The sequence below is a fragment of the Triturus cristatus genome, chromosome 4_1, assembly GCF_964204655.1.
Source record: "Triturus cristatus chromosome 4_1, aTriCri1.1, whole genome shotgun sequence".
NCBI classification, from domain to species: domain Eukaryota; kingdom Metazoa; phylum Chordata; class Amphibia; order Caudata; family Salamandridae; genus Triturus; species Triturus cristatus.
In genome coordinates, this window is record NC_140585.1 from 368063174 (window position 1) to 368085152 (window position 21979).

General features: G+C 43.0%; 1 protein-coding gene across 2 annotated transcripts in view; it reads right to left on the reverse strand.

The window, feature by feature from the left end:
* TTC38 (tetratricopeptide repeat domain 38) overlaps positions 1–21979 on the reverse strand; it is a 508844-nt gene that overhangs the window by 243725 nt on the left and 243140 nt on the right. For both annotated transcript variants that reach the window (XM_085652408.1, XM_085652407.1), the window contains exon 6: positions 16329–16404. In XM_085652408.1, coding sequence (XP_085508534.1) covers positions 16329–16404 — 76 coding nt within the window. The remainder of the gene's footprint in view (positions 1–16328; positions 16405–21979) is intronic.

Here is a 21979-nt window from a genome sequence, read left to right on the forward strand (position 1 = left end):
TTTTTTTGTTGTTGTAGTTTTATATAGCGCAAACAGGTATCAGAGCGCTTTACATGAGCACCAGTTGCATTACAGACGGACACATTAATTTTTAGACATGGGGAGATTAAGTGATTTGAACAGAATCACAGGTTGTTTGAGACTCCCACCAGACTCGAACCTGGTTCCCCATTAGGCGTGGACCTTTCTTCTCTGCACTGGTAAGTCCCTTTTACCATCTCGACACTTCACTTATGACTTCAGAATATACCCCATGACAGCAAATGTCCCCTTATGCTATTTTCTCATGTAGCTGTATATATAGCAGCAAGCATTTGCAATTAGGTCTTGCATTTATGAACGTTTGAGCTATTGGCATTGTAAATAACAATGCCTTTTATTTATATGTGGTTTTTTAAAACCAGATAAGTAAAAGGCAATGTCAATTACAATGCCAATAGCTTAAAGTCTCACAAATGCAAATGCAAGACTAATTGCATTGCAGATGTGTGCTATAAAAATAATAAAAAGCGTTAGGAGAGAGAGTGTCCGGCCTGCACCAGCAAGCAGGACAAGGTATTCGAGAAAATGGTGCTCAGAGGCTGCAAACTAAAGCCTACCGAGCAACAACACATGTAACGGGGGGGTCACTATGTGAGGTTACAAAATGAGAAAAGGTGATATAAGGAGGGACTACTAAGCCTTTTTTTGACCAATGAACAGCCACTGTGGACAATGACACAAGTCAATGAAAAATGTGGGCGGAGCTACAAGTCCCTACCTCAATACAGCATGGCTCGCTGAGCAGCGCAGCGCTGCACAGCCTTGGCCTAAAAATATAATTGTAAATTCAAGCTTTTTTGAGCAAATATGTTTCAACCTAGACCTCCGCTCTTTCATTGTGGGGGCTGCCTCTGTGCTCCTGAACAAAGGTGGCGTCAGCTACTCGGGGTCCACTGCTTTCCTGTACGTGCCATACTGATCCTCTCACCACTTTTTAGAAAGGAGATGACAGCTTCAGTACAGCTGGAAAAATAATTGTGTTCAACTATGTCGCTGAACTGATGCATTTCGGCTACGGCTGTAGCCTTTGTCAAAGTGCAGGACACCATTTTGTTTCAGCTTTTATTTTCATAACCTCACAGGGCTCCATTGACACCAAAAAATATTACAATTGATGATACTCTGTTATAACCATGAATTTAAACAAAGTATAAAACTAAATATTCTTCTTGATGTCACCCATATATACACGATTAGAATAAAAACATTTTTCAAATTCATCTACATAACTGGGCCCAGTTGCCTACTGGGATGTGTAGTCTTACTTCCCTTCATGCACATAATGGATTAAGATCATGGCACTATTAATCATGTTGAATTCAGAGTACTATCCACCTTGACAGGGGTCATTTCTGCACAGGTTTCCCTTTCTTTGCTCCAGAAAAATCCCACAACCTGTTCATCGGCTACTCACTGGCCCTCGGTTCGATCAACGTATATGCTTTAAGCCCTTTTAGTTCAACTGCTGGAGCCTCTCCTCCTCTTATGAGAGGGTGATGCAAAGAACGAGAGTAGAGTGATGGTTTGCCCACCATGGTCAAGACTTTTGGTAAGAGGGCTGCTCTAGTATTTAGTATCAACTTGGTTGGACAAAACATGGTGTAGGGTAGGTGCCCAGACACTGCCTGCAGTTCACTTACGTGACAAGCTGACATAATTGCAATGAGGAAGACAATCTTCAAGGTCAGGAGACACAGAGATAAGCTATGCTTAGGCTTGAACGCCGTACAACTTCCGAATGTCAAAAAAAGTTAAGATTCCAACTGTGGCATAACAAATGGCTTGCGAGGAAATGTGTGTTAAATCTTTCATTAATCTCATTACAACAGGTGACATGATCAAGAACGGTTAGCATGGCAAACAAAGAAAGTGCAATAGAGATGACAAATATCCTTTTACAGTATCCACTGCAAGGCTTTGTTAGGCTAAAGACAAGAAAAAGATGTAGGACAGCTTTGCCTGCAAGGTTTCAGTTCTCTTCAGGCATGGCACCAGGTTACAAATTTGTCCCAAAGCCCGGAATAAATCAACCACTTCAGGCAGGAAATTGAATGGAATCAATTGCCACCACTCAGTCTCCACACACTGAACTGTAGATTGCCTAGATTAAGGTGGAGGAGCCTGACCTGTTGCTGTGACAAGAGGAACCATGAAGTGGCAACCTGATCAGAGGACAGGTGTTTCATGGAAAGATCCAGGTACCATACTCTCCTTAGCCAATCTAGGGCCACTAGGACGACTGAGCCTGATCGTTCCTGATCTTCTTCAGAAGTCAGGGCAAGAGAGGTTGTGGTGGGAAGGCATATGGGGAGTGCCGTGTTCCATTCAAGGTTGAATGTGTCTCCTAACAAATATTCTTGTGGAAACTCCAATGTAAAAAATTGTTGATGCTGCTAATTCTGGCAAACAGATGAAGCTAGAGTTCTACCCACTAATGAAAAAGACATTCTGCGCCACCTCGAGACATCTGCGCTGTTCATATGCTCTGGCATTCAGGAACAGCACTAGGGGGTTGGTACCAAGAAAAATGACCAGACATGCATTTCATCTCCAGAGACACAAAGCCGTTTGGCACAGGAACCAGGACACAACTCCACACTGCTTGTTACTGTACCACATGGTGGTGGGCTTGTCAATGAGACCCTGCACCAGCCTTCCCTCGGTGGACAGGAGGAAGCCCTTCAGGGTCAGACGAATGACCAACAGCTTTAAGTGGAGCTGACTCTCCTCTGGAGACCAGCGACCTTTGATGTCTACCTCATCAAAGTGACCAACTCCCCACCCCCAATCCAGCAGTGCTGCGTTGGTGATGCATTGGTCACTAATGTTAGCTCTGAGTGGCAACGGGGGCAAACAGGAGTGGCCTGTCACTGGACAAATTGCAATCAGTCGAACACCGCTGCAAATCTCGAGTTGTCCCTTTCGAGACCTGGATGGTGTTTAAAAGGAGGACTTGATGTTGGGCATACTAAAACTTCAGTTTCCACTGCAGGGCTCACATGTGCCACCTGGCATAGTTGGCAAGGAGGATGCAAAAGTCCAAGAGGTCAAGAAGCTTCCGAAACAGCCTCATCGTGATCCAAGATCAAGTCTGAAACATCGGTGTCACAGCCTAAATGTCCTGGACTTGCTGCTGTTGTCATATGGCCGTTAGGGTCATTGTCGACATTGCTAAATTAGCATGAGCTCTGCTGCCATAATGCTGCTTTTGCACACGTTACTACATAACTATTTTGCAAGACTCTGTTTGTGCCTTTCACATGAAAACCGTCTGCTTTCTGCGTTCTCTGCCTGTAGCTGGAGTTTAGTCTGAACATGGTGTGCAAGGTCGATAAACCATGCCCCTTGTTATTCTGTTCTGGTAAGTCCCTAGCACCTAGACAAAACTTGCTAACACAGCTGCTATTGCTGGAAACTTGTGCTTTGATATTATGGGAATGCATGCTGTTCTAACACACACTTAGAGAGGAACCTTTCCAGGGAGATGAGCTATGCTGTTCCTATGATGTAAAAATACCATCTAGGCAATAAGATATGGGGTCTGCTGACAAAGCCCAGAGATCTTTTTTTATATAATAAAACCTCTTCTAACCAAGGGGAGGGTGGTTAGGCCTCATAGTCCTTTATCCACTGTCTGTATACAATGACATCCCCCTTTATAATCTATAGAATTGTAACAATACTAACTGTTTTATGTCTATGCGTTTTGCTGCTGGTAGTGGCTTGTATACTGCACTATAGAGCACTATTGTTCAAATAAACATTTTGAACTATAACAGTGACTGTCAAATCTTATTGTGAACACGTACGAGTGAGTGAGCGAAAGGGTACTTCCTGCTACTGTTGCGGGGATTCTACACCTACACAGAACCATGCCCAGGAAAACAGGACCTCAGTGTATAGGGGTGTACCAACCTATCACCTTAGTACCCAAAATCCCAAGACCGGCTAGCTATAGTGTCTCATTCGTTCTCCTCCAAAAAGCACGAAGCTACAAATGATTAGACAACCCAGAACACAACACTCCCGACTCTCTCAGGAATCGCGGTAGCAAGACATACCGTTTCGCTCGCTCACTCGTATTTGTCCACAATAAGAATTGGCAGAGTCACAGTAATAGTTCAAAATGTTTATTTTAACTATCGTGCTCTACAATACAGTATACGAGCCACTACCAGCAGAAAAATGCATAAACTCAGAACAATTAGCATGGTTACAATTCCACAGAATACAAAGGGGGGGGGAAGTCATTTTATGAAGACAGTGGAATATGGTCTATAAGGCCTAACCACCCTCCCCTTGACTGGAAGAAATTTATTTATATAAAAGAAGATCTCTGGGCTTTGACAGCAGACCCCATACCTTAAAGCCTGGATGTAAGGTTTACATCATAGGAACAGCATAGCTCTTCTCCATGGAAAGGCTCTCTCCAAGTGTGTGTTAAAACATGCATCCCCGTAATATCAAAGCACGAGTATCCAGCATAGCGGCTAAATTTAGCATGTTAGGTCTAGGTACTAGGGACTGACCAGAACAGAATAACAAGGGACATTGTTTACGGACCTTGTACAACGCGTTCAAACTAAACTCCAAGAACTCAGCAGAGAACGTGAAAAGCAGAAGGTTCTCATGTGAAAGGCATAAACAGAGGCTTGCAAAAATACATTCATGTAGTAACGTGCACAAAAGCAGCATCATGGCAGCAAAGCTCGAGCTAACTTAGCAATGTCGACAATGTCCCTATGAGCCATACCACACCATCCCCTTGGTAAGGTCGTAGGACAGACAAAGGACCAAAACAGAGTTCAAAAGCCAAGCAGAGTTCAAAGCGCTGGGAAAGGGAAAAAATATATATATAAACCAAAATTGGAGAAATAAAACAAAAATCCAATAAAGCGTTGTCCCCGTGATAATGTTATTATGAAGGAGGTGGTAAATCCATCTAAGTACGTGAACCCAAGAATGCAATTCCCTCCAAAAGATCATCCTTATCGTTAGCAGAAAAAAGAGATGCCATCCATTCTAGTAGGTCAAAGGAACAAACATGCTCCTCATAATCTGATGCTTCCAAAAGCATAACTGGACAACCTGCGTGATATTCCATGAAACTCTGATGCAGGAGGTTCTGTGAAGCCGCACAGATATCCCATTCAGCCAATACTCCAAGTGCTGCAGCACGCGCCATACGGCCATCCCCAGAACAAGCCTGGTCATAAGCTTCTGAGGTACTCATTAACTGGATAAAATCCGAGACTGGACATGACGTATTGGCGAGGCATAAAACCATCGCCCAATAGAAGGGGCACCGTCGACAGTAGAACACTGGTTGCATGCAAGTGAAGTAGGCAAAGCGAAAAGTGAATCCATAACTCATGCCAAGCGTTGCTAGTGGCAAGCATCCAAAAACGTGTTGCATTCGATCACGGTACAGTTAAAATTGGCCTGGTCTGTGCATTACCACAAGATGAGCAGCCATTGCGCAGCAGGAACAGAAGAAGCAGGATTCCACCAGCTAACGCCAGTAATAAAAGGAATCCTCCGAAGAGGCCGGAAAAAATAAAATGAATAAAAGCCGGTATTACTCCAAATATCGACTGAAAGGAAGTCACAAGGCCGGATCCCACACGTTAAAAAAATGTGCAAGGCCTTTAGTGTCAGACGCATTAAATATTTGATGTATAAGCTCCTAAAAGTGAAGTGGGAGATTAATGTTCAGAAGTGACTGTATCTCGCTAGATGTCCTAACCACCTGTAATTGAAGGTCTCTCGAGCTGAAGTGAGAGCCACTTCAGGTTGGAATACTAGCGCTTTGAGATTGCTCAATCTGTGGAAATCTGTTTTCAAAGTCGGAATGGAAGGCCTAATGGAACTATCTAGACTCCCATGCGGGGGCAGAAAAAGCACATTGCTACAACAAGTTACACCCTGTGAAACGGTCACTAAATACGGAATTCCTGCCCGCAAACCACAGCAGTCTTGGTAATAAGATAACTGCTGTTAGTTAGTAAGCAAGGTAAAAATAGGAATTATTGACTGCACTGGGGTTCCTTTAAAAAAACAAGCGAGATTAGGCGCTGATACATTACATGCACCGTGTAATTTAACGTGTTTACAAACCAGGGAATGCCCTACAGTAGAATCGCATTCCTTCCCTGTTAGGAAAACTTCCTTATCCTCCCGTTGACATCTGTAAGTAAAAGGTAGGGACCATAATTCGTGGAAAAATGCACTACCCAGGGGTTCAAAGTAGCCAATCGGAAAACGTTGCATGCATGATTTAAATTGAAACAGCAAAAAAGGGAAAGAGATAACCCCATGAATTAACCAAACAGCAGAGTCCGCTTCCGCTACCGAGAACGGCAAGGGCTCCAATTGTTCAAAATGCAACAGTGTATAAGCAGCATCTTTGATGTTTATCAGTTAGATTAAACGGTAGAAACAAAGCAGAAGCATTCAAATAATCCCATGGGACTTTTCCCATTTTAAGGGTCTGTAACGTCCATACAAACTGCATAACTGATCTTAATTAATTTTGACCATGATACAATACAGATACATCACTTTCAACAATATCAATCACAGATTAAACAATATTATCCAATGTATAAATGAGTGATGAAAGTTTATTGATGCTATTGTCGACCACGGCAAGAACTTTCTCTAAATTAGCCTGATCAATTTAGCGCAGACGAAGAGCTGCCTCAATCTGTGAAAGTTTCCAAATTTCGTTGTACGCGGCATAAATAAATCTCTTAGATCTAGGAGTCCTAGGTCCTAAGTCCTAAAATGAAATCAGTCAAATTGATGTCATTTGACAAGAGTGTGAGGTGTTATTTCACTGATGCTAAGGCAGAATGTTCCAACCATTGTTGGCATAATTTACCCACCAAGGATGTGGTGACCGAATGTGTAAGTAGATAACGAGGATCCGGTCTAGTCTGTGTGAAACCAGGTGTTACATTATAAAAAAGCAATTGACATGCATTAAAATATGTTTGCCACACCAACCATCCGGATGAATCAATTTTAGAGACATTGAAAGTGACATTTCGAAACAATTTCTGTAATGCGTTGATAGTATAATTCAACTGAGCATGCCAATTTTCGTATTCCGCGAAGGACGAGATATTCAAATTTTTCACAGAGGCCAGGCTGAAACAAGTAGTTTGGTACACTCTTTCATTTAAAAGTAAAATTTGAGTTGGGATCAGGCAGGCACGATGTTAACGCTTCAGTTCCCTGAACCTGCCATTGTTTAGTGCCCCAGATTGATCATAACCCTGTGTGGCCAATTTAGCCCTAAAAGAGCTGGAGTAAATCAATTCAGTGTGCGTCAAGATAAATTTAGATTGAGATGACAATTGTGGTTTAAAGTAGTATGATTCCGGATTAGACGTGTCATAAACTGTAAAATATGTGAACTTATCTCTAAGAGTTTTAGAACTCTCTTGTACGGAAGTAGAGTGGAAATCTGGAATAATTTCTGTTAGCATAAGCTGAAGCCATCTTGGTTGTGGCATCCATTTTGTTGGCTTTGTAATTCTCCCATCCTCTGCTGCTCGTCTTTTTCCCTGCCTGTGCTGTCTATTTTAGTTGACTTCCTGACTCAGCTAAAAGCAATATGCATGCTAAGAGTTTGTAGCTGCCAGAAAACCTGGTCTCAGAATCAACTGTCAACCTCTTACTCCTGCTCCCCCTCCCACTTTGATGACTAAGTGATCTCCCATCTGCCCATGTTTGTCGGTAACTATTCCTGTGTAGGCCTGTACCTTCTATTTGTATCCACATGCTTAACAGTGCAGAAAAAGCTGTATATAAGGCCTGTGTTCTGTGACTTCAATGTACTACCCCAGGCAGCACTTGAGAGTGCTATGTGGACGTAGTCCCACTCATGAGTGATGAATAAACTTATTTGAATTCCAGCTGCAGTGCCAATCTCTTTTGTTGGTCTACGGACCCGTGGACAGAGAAAGGTGACCCCTGAACCGGTAAGCTCATTAAAAAGCAAATTTCCAAAGTAGGACAATGTTCCCATTGAGTGTGATTAAAAACTGGTCTTAATGTGCTCGTCTATGTAAAAAAAATTATGCCCATAATGTTGGTAACAAAAGAAATCAGCATAATTGGCAGAATTTAAATACAAGTCTCCAGCATCAAAAGCAGCATAATATTTTAAATTGGAAAACAATGCATGTACTGCTTGCTTATCGCAATCGTCAGAATATATGTCCCGTGTTACCACATCTCCTAAAGAGACATGAAACGCGTATGGCACACTGAGCACCTCGGTTGGCCGTGAATTTAAAAAGCTACCTTGTCCCAAACGATGCCATCTGCAACCGGAAATGCTGAAATGTTCACAAGTGTCTGATCACGTTTCATGATATGGGACGTTGTGTGAGGGGCCAGAATTCCATCAACCAAGTTCACAGCAGAGCGTTCTGGCAAATAGTGACCATTGATGAGTAAAAAGAACACTGTCACAAATTGACTTGACATGAAGAGGAAAATCAGGATGAGCACCAACCAATTGTAGGTTCATAGAGGGGCCAGTTAAGTCTTTTTGAACCAAGAGAAGAAAATACTAAATTTAGTCAGTGGAACAGCCAAACTGGAAGCTGAGGAGGATGAGTCAAAAGAGAAGCTGTTAACAACAAATGGAGACGGGGTGGGCTTTTGTGATAAAGGTCCAGCTTACATGCCCAAATACTGAGAACAAAGAAGGTAGTATACAGTTTTATTTAGCTTGAGCCACATGCATGACTAGTGCTTCTATTGGCAGTTAACATGACTTTGAAAAGCTAAACTTCAGCATGTCCAGCGGATTTGGCTATGATATTATCCACATTGGACTCACCTGCTAATAAGTGACTGTGTTTCTTTACAAGTTTTTTTTACAATTTGTTTTTATCTCTAGATTGGCTACAGCACCTACGGACACCCCACACCGATGGTGCCCAGGAACTGGTAATATTTAGGTCATTGCACCACAATACCAGCTATTAGTGTAGATTTAAACTAACATAATAAATTGGTCCTGAAGAATTGCCGCCTGATACTATTTTTTAGGACTATTAGGCAAGAAACATGTTGACCACATAAGAGCAACTGCCTATAACATCATTGTAGACAGTCGCCACCACTAACTTTTAATCAGGGTAGGAGGCAGGATTATTAAATTAGTGGCCCTGACCACCGTCCCCTGTTTTAACTCACTTGGTTCTCATCAACAACACCACACTTCTACACTTTAAGGCCCCTCACACACATTCACCATACGGCAAGGATAAAAAGATCTCCGCCAAAGAGACCCCACTGAGGGTGCCCGTCGGGTATTGCACCGCCAACCCGACAAGGAGCATGCCCAATGATGAAGCATGACACCCAGCGAGCTGGGTGTGTGAGGGCACTATCCGAAAGGAGGAATTCCCTATCCCCTTTCCGGATAAATCACTCTGTAGCCTTTTACCTCACAGTCACTTCTTTACCCTTTAGGAACTGCATACTACCTTCTTTGTTCTCATAAGAGAAGCTGGCATGGTCCCCAAAGTAACCATTTGTATCCCTCGGTATTAAAGGTGGGTGGGATGTATCAGCATGATGGTGTCGAGGATTGCTCGGCCCTTCCCTCTGGGACTTATCTGTGGGATATGTATACTCGACATCCGCGTTGGAAGAGGATGGAGGTAGAACAGGCGAAAGATCAACAGCAGTTTCCCTCTCATCCTCAGTGGTACAGGCTTTAGTCGTGGACATTGAGGTTACCAGATTCAAAGAAATAGCGCTGCAGGAAACAGCAGGTGTTACACTATTCAGAATCGGCCAGACGGTGTAACTTGACATTGTCCACAGAGATGTATCTGTTGTCTTTGGGTCCAGGTAAATGTGGTACAATGACTGTACGGGTACCCTTCAATCCAAGTACTGGAACTGGTGCACGATATGAGGGACCAAATTCTTTTTTTTCTCCAGCTTTTCTCGTATCTGATCTCTAATCTTGGGAAGCCAACCGGCATCAGCAATGCAGCATCATTGGAAGAGGGTAAAGGTTCAGTTGTGTAGCTGTCACAGGTCATTTGGAGATCCAGTAACACAATAGAATGATTATCTACGTCAAAGGTTGCGGCTGCCTCTACAACGTCTAGACCATCAAGGTCAGGCACAAACATTTTAATGCCAAAGAGCATTACGTATGGGGTCCGCCCACCGAGAGATCTTCTAGGGAGATTATTGAGTGCACTTTGAACATCATACAAATGGGCCAGCCAGTTCCTGCCGTACCTAAGACTCTAGCTGTGAAGGATTGCTTTAAGTCACGGTTCATTTGCTCCACAATTGAATTGCCCTCAGGCCTGTGTGGAGACGAATACTGCACCAGTACCCCCATTGACTTCATCGCGTCCTTGTACACCTTAGAGGCATACGCTGGACCTTGGTCTGAATGAAAGGTGTCACAGGCAAACATTCCACAAATCCCTGATGACAGTTCGAGCGTTAGCACTGCATTGTGGCCACACCCAAAGGAATCTAGTGCACGAATCAACTGCAACAAATAGCATAAGGAGCTTGTACCTGAGATATATGATAAGAGTATTTCGAAGGGGAACTCTGAAGATGAACCGTTCCCTCCCTCGTTGAAGCTACCGCTGCCAGAATATCATTATCTATTTTAGTCATGGACCTTGTAACTGCTGCTACGGAACAGTGGCTACTGCAGATTTGGCCGCTTCATCAGCCAAAGAATTACCAAGAGCATGTGCTCCCACATGCTGATGGTCAAGAGTATGGATAACATGTGTGAGGGGCAGACGTTGTTTAAGGTCTGCCACTCGAAGCCAAAGCGTTTTATGCTTAATTGCGCTGCCTTTAGAGTCCCGATAGTAATTTTAAGACCAAAAGAATAAGTGGTCATTAAAAGACTGAAAACATTAATAAGAATCACATACAACAAGAGTATTCACATTAGGATCAGCAAACTCAAGAGCAAGAACAATGAAGCAGCTCCGCCAATTGTGTAGTACAGTCTCCAAGTGCCTGAGTATGCACTATGAAAGACTTAAACTCTCCATTGACAATTGATCCATCACAATTGCGCAAGCCGCTGAATAAGCGTGTTTGGAGCCGGTGTCCGGTTCAGCCGAGCCATCAGTTCAAATGATACATTCCTACTCATGTAAAGGAAGCAACGACAACGGAGGAGGATGAGCATGTTTATACTGTAAAAACTCCTGTGTCTGTAGTGCAGGGTCAAAGATAAATGTGACATCAGATGACGTCAAAGACATAGCCCATTGTATCCAACGGGGATGTAGTGCCTTAGAGTTAGGTACACTTGCCTTTGTCCCGGTCTCCAAAGCAGGGAAGGGCATGACCATAAGAATGTGTTTACCTTGCACCAGTGAGCGTTCTTTCAGAACTGCCATCTGGATCGCTGTTAAAAAAAATTTAACATTTGAAAAACGCATATCAGCTGCAGTGTACAAATGTGATATGTATGCAATAGGTACTGTGTGTCCCTCATTGAACTTCAAGTAAGTGAAACCCACCGCCCCTGGCACTATACGTATCACCTGGTTCGTGGTGTTATCACACGTCAACAATTAGTTAGTTGCAAGCATGTCAGATTGCAAAGAATGTAGGATAGAGGTATGTTCCAGCTGGCAGAAGGATATGTTGGTTGTACCAACGCATAAAGTGGTTTGATACGCTGAGCATAATCAGGAACGTACTTGCTCCCGAAATTCAAAAATTCCAGCAAGGACTGAAGTTTCTTCAGTGTAGAAGGGGATTGCAACTGTGCACATTTCTCCAAGAAGTGGGGGGCTAACCCCTTACCTTCATTGTTGAGCTCATAGACCAAAAAGTGTACCGCCAAATGTGCGATGTGCGATTTTGCAAAATTGAACTTATATCCATAGGCGGCAAATGATAAAATGATCCTGTCGACTCAGACAAGATGCGGCATAAGTTCGTCGTCCATCAGATAAATGTCATCAACGTACAAGAACGCATCTGGATCTATATCGTGCAACAAAGACATAATACGTGCTGCAAATGCCCGGGGCTATTCTTATACCCCATAGGCAAACGCGTACATTTTTTCTGATTTCTGATGGCAGTAAATGCTGTCAAGTCACGACTCTCAGGTTCGAGATTATGACTGTAGAAACCATTGTAAATGTCCAGTGTAGTTTTGAATTTTTTACAAACTAAATTGATCACCAGCGCAGAGCTGTGTGTGTTTTGCTCCGCAAAAGTTCGGCAATGACTATTTAAATTTCGATAATCCAACACAATTCGATTTGAACTATCAAGCTTTGATACCGTAAAGAGAGGATTATTCATCGGTGATGTACACGATTCAATCACTCCTTGATACTCTGTGTTAGAATGTCACAAACTTGAGCCTTAGCTTCACGCCTGATTGGATATTGCGGTTGTGGCTGTGGCATAGATCGTAAAGGCATCTCATGAGCCTGTGAATCAACATCCCAGCCTACTAGAGTACGGGACACTGCCAGGGCTAGAGCCAAAGACCACTCAGCTGCGCAAGCCGTTGAATGTCCCTGAGGGATGCAACGTGAAAAACTCGGAAGTATCACGTCCTCCCCTCGAGAAGCGGCTAACAAAGGGTGGGGGCCAATCTGCCTCCGCTAACAAAATGTCATATGAGGAGGTTAGATTCTCCCAGGAAACTGCTTTGATTAGACGCGGTATATCACCTTCAATTGGAAAAATAATCTCATAGAGTCTATCGGGGGGGGGGGAGGGGCAATCCAGGTATCTGCTGTTTCTACTGTAATAAATGTATCAGTTGCTGTCGCCTCCAGACAGGGACGCAGTGCCTCCCGCACTATGGAAACCTCCGCTGCGCTGTCGATCAAAGTCACTGCCCATGTCCAGTCCAGGAGTCGCGTTCTCACCGTCTGAGGCATATCTCGCTGTTAAAGCGGCAACTTTTTTCTTCTGATACGGAGGTCGAAAATGAGGCAGTTCCTCTAGTTTGGCTTTAACGTCAAACTGTCGAGCTTGATCTCAACCTTGTTGAGTGGTCGGACCATTGCCACTATCGGGGCGCTCCCTTTCACCGATGTGAGAGTCCGATGTGTCCTGTAAAGAACGAGTGTTTTGCAAATCAACATCTAATGCATCATCAGAGTAATGAGAGGGGGAGAATGCCACCCTTCCCACCATCATCATCATCATCATCATCATCATTAAATAACCTATGGTGCACCCTACTCTGTTACAGAATCATAATCAAAGCCAAAAACATAATGGCATTCTATCTAAAGGTCTGACGTGGTAGAGGCACAGGGTTAAAGTCAGGATGCATGACAATGGGTTTTGTAATCTCATAATGCAACACCAGTCAACCTTGAGACTATAAAGGCCCCTGGATCCAATATGGGTGTTGACAGTGGATTATCCTGCAGCAGTGGAGTCCAGGTGGCCGGAGCCAGTGTAGATCGTGGGGCCAGAGTCTTAGTCAGTACAGGTCCGGTAACACATCGCAAGGGGACAGATGGAGACATGAAGGGACCCACCAGTGGTAACATGACTGGAGGCTTCTGTGAGTCCATGGGGCTTGAATGCGTACCAGAGGGAGCCAGAAGCATACTCAAAATTTGCAGCATAGCTTTCTTGAAGACCTCAATCTGTTGCAGGTTTGACACAGTCTGGGAAAATCCGGGCACTATGGGACCAACAGGAGAACTGCTTCAGTGACCGATGACTTCAATAGAGTGTGACTCACATATTGATGCCCTCTCTTGCGAGTAGGGGTAGGAGGTCGAGTCCTGCTTTGCTTTCTTAGCTTGTGCTTAGACTTAGTTTGAGCAGTGGCGCAGTCACAGGAGCAGCCCCGAGACCAGGCACATGACTTGGAGTTGGATCTGCACAAAGGCTGAAACGTCTTCCTGTGTTTGGTGACAAACAACTTTGACTACCGGTCTCCAATAGCGCTGGGGTGCAGTAATGTGCACTTGTCACACAACTCAGAGTCGAGCCCAGGCACCAAAGGCACACCATGTGAGGGTCTGTAACCAATATTCGCTTCTTGCAAGGTTTGAAGCCTGTTGTTTTTGGAGAAGACATCATTCCCTAGCACAGTGTAAAGAAAGTTTTAGGAGTCGTCAGAAGACCGAAACAATTGGCAGCGCAGCTCCAGATCCATGTCAGAAGGCATTGAAATAAAAGAACTGACTTCACTGTGCAGAATTGGTGCTTACATGAGGCTCCACTCTGTCACTTACGGGATGTTGTGGAGTCAATACGAGCTGCATGATGAGTCCTAGTGGTACACGGGAGCAGTGCTACAAAATTCTCTGGGTTCAGTCTGGGCCTGGGATATGATTTGTGGAGAGGAATGTGCGGTTAGTAGTATCCATTAAACGGTTTCAGCTGTTTTAAACACAGACCTGCAGTGCATTGTACCAGCAACTGCTGTTAAGCAAGTTACCTTTTTTATACAGCTGAGGGTGGGACTATCATCTCATACAGACGTATGCCTTTACTATGAACTTTGTGCATCTGTTCAAATTCTTTCCACACATTTACAGCTGACATTCTAAAGTTTCAAATCTGCCAATTTAAACATAGAAAAGATTTGATTTTGTTTTTTTTAACCACAGCAGTAGCAGCTGTGAACTTAATAAAATGCAGATGAACCAGAGGTCAAAATAACAGATTTTCAGTGTTCCAAAGGCAAACAACATTCGGGGGAAGTGGCAAAATTGTGGATATCTAGGCAACAATGAGTGAGAACAAGTTGCACATCAGCACAGCATGAGAGTTCTCACACAACAGTCTGTCATCTGGTAATCCTTAGGTCCCAGAGGACTGTGTGAAAGGTAGGTGAACATGCAACACCATGTATAAATATAGAAGGAAAAAGTTAAAAGCAGTAGCCACTTGTGTGACTCATTAACATCAAATGTGAATTTATCCACCAGAGAAGATTTCACCAACGAGTAGCTCGTGAGCTACTGGTAGCTCGCCAGCTACCTGTAACTAGCTCTACTGTGTGCAGCCCAGTGTACTAAATTAGAGGAGGCTGGTTGGTTGATGTAATATATGCATCTCAATATTGATATGCATATATTCAAGACAAAAATGTGTACATTTTCAGAATTCATAAGCTGCTACTTGGAAACATTGGTTGGATTCCCAAAATATATTCAAGCTGATATTTGAGTGATAAATCAAAAGGCGTTGGTGGGAATTATTTGCATAATTATTAACTTGGTGTCGGAGACAATGCAGTTATTATGGTTGTCATGTATATACAATGTTGAGGAATTCTAAATTGATGAAGACTTTTTCATAATAATGCTGGCAATCCTCCCAGACGAACTGAAGTGATCACTGCTGGTAGCCTTGCATGGAGTGGCCATCTTGTCTGATGTGGTCTCTATGATTAGAATAATAATAGTAGCTCGTAATGATTTTAATTGAACATAAGTAGCTCTTATTTCTAAAAAGGTCGGAGATCCCTGCACTAGAGTGACATCACAGCATGGGAGAACACTTGAGATCCCACTTCTGGATCAAGATACAAGGAAAAAGTAGAATAAAATCCTACCCTATATAAGGTTATTTTTACGCTGACCATCAAGAGAAGCAATTTAAATATACCTGGGCGTGGAGGCATATTTCCTGCTGGGTTATATTTTATGTTGGACTTTCAAAAAGTTAATGATCTGTAACCTTCCAAAAATGATTATTTGGAAGGTTTCTGTAGAGAGCAACCTCAGCGAAAAAGGCATTCCGAAAGAGTAGAAGTATTTTGGGGTGTACTCAATCTTAAAAAAACTAGTGGTGTATTCTTTTGAGGATGAATAGGACATTTATAATGCCAAAAAGAAAACATTAATTTGATGCTGGATAGAATACTGGAATATTAACCCTTTACTAACAATGAGAAAATGTATAGTATAAGTCCGAGAATTTTATTTAAAGGGTTATTAGTTTACAAACCACAACTGGAGTAAAATGTGTTTTACACAGAGCTTCTTGGAAGCTATTGCAGATTAAATGCCGGTCTTAATCAATGAAGATTTACATAACAGGCTTGGTATGATGCAACGCTTAGCTTTCAAAACATCACTTTGGATTAAAAACACTTAATGAATTAACTCCAACAGGCGGTTGGACTTCCAGGACTTAATGCTAAAATGACAGGGGTTAAACAGAAACAAATTGATAATCAGTTAATTTGATTAAACAATGTCGAAATAACACAAATTGCACTATATGAAACATTAAAGTAAATGACAGCAGCTTACCTCGGTGGCTATCCTGTAAGCTTGGTCATAAAAGTTTGTTTCCATAAGCCCAAAAGAGTACATGCCCCTCACATAACTAAAGAAACACAAGCAAAACAAGTTGGAGACTCGTTTCCTATAATTTAGAAATTCAATTGTAAAATGTATTGCTTTAAGCATACAACCGTTTTTGCACAGGACAATCATAAGCCTATGAGCACTAAAAGACAGCTTAAGTGTGTAGCCACAAATCTCTGTTCTAATAGGAGTGACTGCATCTGCAGATTCAAAATAATCCCAATTCAGTCCCAGTGAAAACGTGTTGGAATACAGTGAATTTCTGACATTCTCTGTAGTACCTCTGAAACATCCCAATACTAAGCTATCACAGAGGTCTTACACACGAAAGTCATTTCTGCAACTCTAGATTGGCATCTGCTCCCATTAGTTCAACCTACTGCAAGCTTTGACATCTTTGCCTTGTTGTTTATGACTGAGCTGAACAGGTTATGTATTAGGAAAAATGCTGTTGGTTCACCTGTGGAAGCCATTCTAGGCCAGCAAGTTCAAAAGCATAATGTTTAGCTCCTTTCATTCTTCAGATCATCAAGGACCTGATTTTGATCTTGGCGGACGAGTTACTCCGTCACAACGATAACGGATATCCCGTCCGCCGAAAAATAAATCCTACTATATCCTATGAGATTTATATTTCGGCAGATGGGATATCCATCACCGTTTTGACGGAGTAACCAGTCCACCAAGATTTAAATCTGGAGTGATGTAGACTGACTTCAAAAAGACCACTGTTTGCCACTTAATGAAGAAGCCAACTCTTGACCCTACTGACTCTTGAATATAGGTCAATATTTCTGCTTCCTAATATGTGCAACTGTTTGACGGTGCAGCCGCTGCCAAACTTCAGCATTTTATTGAATCAGCAGGCGTGTTTCATGACTCACAGGCACAGACAATCCTGTCCTGGTTTAGGGATGGACACTGTGGTGAGGTCAGTCATAGATGAACTGAGTAGTGTTGGTGCCACGCCATGATGGACCTCTTTGAGGCTGTCAAGGTTTTCAACATCCTCAATCATCAGCTTCTCATCGATTACCTCTTACCGAGGCATTAAGAATAATGTAATCAAGTGGATCGGATCTTTTATTAGTGAACAATTGCAATCCAGCCACCAGATTGATTTCAATTTCTCATCCAAGCCCTTATATTGTGGGTGCCACAGGGATCAGCGCTCTCCTTCTTACATTTTAACCTGTATTTGCATCTTTTGGGTGATAATCTTCACTGTCATCGCATAACATTATTATGTATGTCAATGAGACCCAGTTCCTCCTAGGAGGATACCATCTGGAATCAGCTGACAGACTTTCTGCTCTGTTTAAACATGTTACGATTTGGATGAAGAGAAACCTTTTAAAACGCCATTTGTCTAAGTCGTAACTGATGGTCAGAGGACATAATTTCTCTGTCCGGGACGTTCTTCTTAGGCCTCCATCTTTGGGTCTTCGTCCCAAACTAGTATCTGCTAGGCAGAACCTGGTCAGACTGCGATTTCTCAATGGAGGAGCCAGGTGGCTATGTTGACTGTCATGTTTTTATCAGCTACAGACAAATGTGTGGGATCTTTCCTTTTTTGACATTTGCACATAAGGTTATTCCCACCAATGTATTTGTTTGAATTGACGTGAATTACAAGAATTCAGTCCATTGGGGTTTACTCAAAAAGAGTGCGTAGCAAGACAGTACTATGTTCAAAAAGTAGCAGTCAGACGGGTTTCCTGCATTAGGAAATATGAGCATGTTTCACATGCTTTATGCTTCCCTTTAAAAAATACAATCCACTTCAATGCAGTGTGAATTCTTCATCGTGTTTATTCTAGTCAAAAACTGTGCATGCTCTATTCGAGGTTCACCAAATATGCCCAATTTAAATATCTGAATCTCTTAAACAAGCCCCTCTGAGGTGAATGATACACAACAAAATTCCACACTTCATAAAGAAATGAATATAAGTCATATTGATACACACAATTAAGATACCTAAACTATACATCAAATTGTTATAGATACCAGTACAGGTCTGATTAATCATAATACAACTACATTAAATTAAAACCTTGACAGCCTGGTTGTCAAAACACTGCTCTGTGCCCAACACTTTCCCCAATCTTTGTGAAAACGATGGAGGCAAATTGTATTCAAGCATGTGTCTGGTGAGGCAGTAGAGACTTCTGTCGTACGGTTCATACTTTCTCAGTAAGACTGTGCGTTTTGGACAACAAACGTCAAAACTGTGAGAGACTGAGTCCACGCACACCATCAGGATATGTTGGCCTCACTCCTGGCTAGTTCACTGTGCACCACATGTACCCCTACCCTGGTAAGGTAACAAGTGGTATGCACAACCTCAGAACCTAACAACCCTGACTCCCCAGCAAAATCGGGGAAACAGATCTAAACCCTTTCGTTTAGAAATTCATGCATGTCCAAAGGGAGACACAGGAAATACTCAAATTGGCATTTCAAACATTTATTGAAGTAGTAAGATTCTTGTGTAAAATACGTGCACTGCAAAAATTAATAGACGGAAACCAAACAGAGTAATCATCATCAAGAGATTAGTAAAGTAAATGAAAAGTTCACCCATTGTGCTGTCACATGGATTATATGCTTGCATATAAGGAAAAGGCTACTTACCAGTATGCATCTGTTCTTGGCATGTAGAGCTGCAGATTTGTATACTTTTGCATAGATCGCCATCTAGTGTTGGGCTCGAGTGTTTGCACTTTGTTTTTTTCTTGGAAGAGGTCTTTGTAGTCACGAGGTAGGTGACTCCTACCTAGGACGATAGTGCGCATGGGCATCGACTCCATCCTTGGATTGTTTTTACCATGCAGGGTTACGATGGAGTGTTAAAGAAGTAGAAAGAGATGTCCATATACGAATCTGCAGCTCTACATGCCAAGAACAGATGCATACTGGTAAGTAGCATTTTCCGTTTGAAGCATATTAGCTGCAGATTGTATACTTTTGCATAGACTACAGCAGTTACCTCCTTAGCGGTGGCTACCTGTATCTTATGTTGCAGTGGTTTGAAAAAGTGTTCTTAATACAGCCTGGCCCACAATAGCTTGTTGTTTTGCCTGCACATCTACACAATAGTGTTTTGTGAAGGTGTGTGGTGTAGCCCAAGTTGCTGCTTTGCAGATGTCATCTAGGGAAATGTTCCCTAAGAATGCCATGGAAGCCCCTAGTTTGCATGTGGAATGAGCACTAGGGGGAATGGTTAGTGTGCGTTTGGCTTTGATATAGCATATTTGGATGCATTTAACAATCCACCTTGCAATTCTTGCCTTTGAGATGGGATTGCCTTTATGAGGTGGGGAGAAAGCCACAAAGAGTCGTTTGGTCTTTCTAAAGGATTTTGTCCTTTCAATATAGTAGAGTATTGCTCTTTTAACGTCTAACGTGTGAAGAGCTCATTCTGCCACTGAGTCTGGCTGAGGGAAAAACACTGAGTTCAACAGACTGGTTGAGATGGAAGGCAGATACAACTTTGGATACAATTTTGGGTTAGTCCTAAGAACCACTTTGTTATGATGGATTTGTAAAAATGGTTCTTGTATGGTTAATGCCTGGAGTTCACTACCTCTCCTGAGAGATGTGATAGCAACCAAAAAAGCTACCTTCCAAGTGAGGAACTGTAGTTCGCATTTATGGAGAGGTTCAAAAGGGGGAACCATGAGTCTGGTAAGGACCACATTTAGGTTCCACACTGGAGAGGGCGGGACTCTGGGTGGAATTTTTCTTTTAAGTCCTTCAATAGAAGCTTTGATAGCGGGCACTCGAAACAAAGTGTTGTTGTCTGTTTTGGAGATAGTCTGCTATGGCAGCTAGATGTAGCCGAATAGATGTATATGCTAGGTTACATTGTTATAGATGCAAGCGGTAGCAGATAATGTTCTGAATAGAAGCATCTAGTGAATTTATTTTGTTGTTTGTGCAATAAATGGCAAATCGTTTCCATTTTGCTGCATAGCATGCTCTGGTGGTAGGGCATCTAGCTTCTTTAATGATATTCATACAGTTTGGCGGAAGATTTAGTTAGCCAAACTCTAAGACCTCAGGTGCCAGATTGCAAGGTTGAGTTGATTGGGATGTGGATGTCTTAACTCTCCATGGTTCTGAGTGAGAAGGTTGGGTGAGACGTAGTTTTTGATGAGGGACTACTGATTGTTCCAATAGGGTTGTGAACCATGGTTGTCGGGCCCATGTTGGAGCAACTAGGATCATTGTGAGGGAATGCTGTTTGAGTTTCCGAACCACTAACAGAATGAGTGGGAGAGGGGGAAAAGCGTAAGCAAATTTGCCTGACCGGATTATCCATAGCACATTGCCTTTGGACAATGGGTGTGGATACCTGGACGCGAAGGTTGGGAATTTTGCGTTTGTGTGTGGCGAACAGATCTATTTCTGGGTGGCCCCACATGCAAAAGAATGGAAGAAGAACTTGAGGATGGAGTTCCCATTCGTCGATCTGTTGTGTTTGTCGACTGAGCAGATCTGCTATCTGCTTGTTTACACCTGGGAGGTGTTCTGCAAGGAGATATATGTTTTGCGGATTGGCCCATCTCCATATGCTGTGAGCTAGGTGTGTTAGCTGCAGAGAGTGTGTTCCCCCTTGTTTCTGTATGTAGTACATTGCTGTCATGTTGTCTGTACATACCAGGACAGCTTTGCCTGGGAGGTGGAGTTGAAAAGATTTTAACGCTAGGAATATTGCTAACAATTCCAGGTAGTTTATGTGGAATTGTCTTTGTTGGGTGGTCCATATGCCCTGGATGGGATGGGTGTGAAGATGAGCTCCCCAGCCGGTGAGCGATGCGTCTGCTGTTAGCACTGTCTGTGGAACCGGGTCGAGGAACGGCCGCCCTTTGGAAAGGTTTTGTGTGCTCCACCACTGCAGAGAGCGATGGGTGCGGGCATCTACCAACACCAGATCTGTTAGCCGACCTTGAGCCTGGTTCCTTTGATGTGCCAAACATTCCTGTAAGAGACACATTTGGAGTCTTGCATAAGGGACGAGGAGAATGCAGGAGGCCATCATCCCAATTGACTGCATGAACACTCGCGCTGGTAGTGAGTGTTGAGGCTGACATTTTTGGATTAGAGCCTGTACGGCGGTTATCCTGACTGGATTGAAGTGTCTATTGTAGCCCCTAGGTATTGTTGTATGCTGGACGGTTGGAGATGGGATTTGGCAAGGTTTATGTTAATCGCAAGCTGTGAAGCAGCTGAATTGTGTTGTCTGTGTGTTGCACACAGCTGCTGTGTGATTTGGCTTTTATGAGCCAGTCGTCCAGAAAAGGGAAGACATGAATATGCCGTCTCCTTTAGTGGGCTGCAACTACTGCGAGGCATTTGGTGAAAACTCTCGGTGCTGTAGTGATTCCGAATGGGAGGACTTTGAATTGGTAGTGTTGACCATCTACCACAAACCTGAGATATTTTTGGTGAGCAGGGTGAATGAGAATACGGAAGTAGGCGTCCTTTAGATCCGGAGCAGAGAGAAAGTCGTCCTGTTGAAGTAGTGGGAGCACCTGTTGCAGAGTGACCATGTGAAAGTGGTCTGACTGAATGTACAGGTTTAGTGG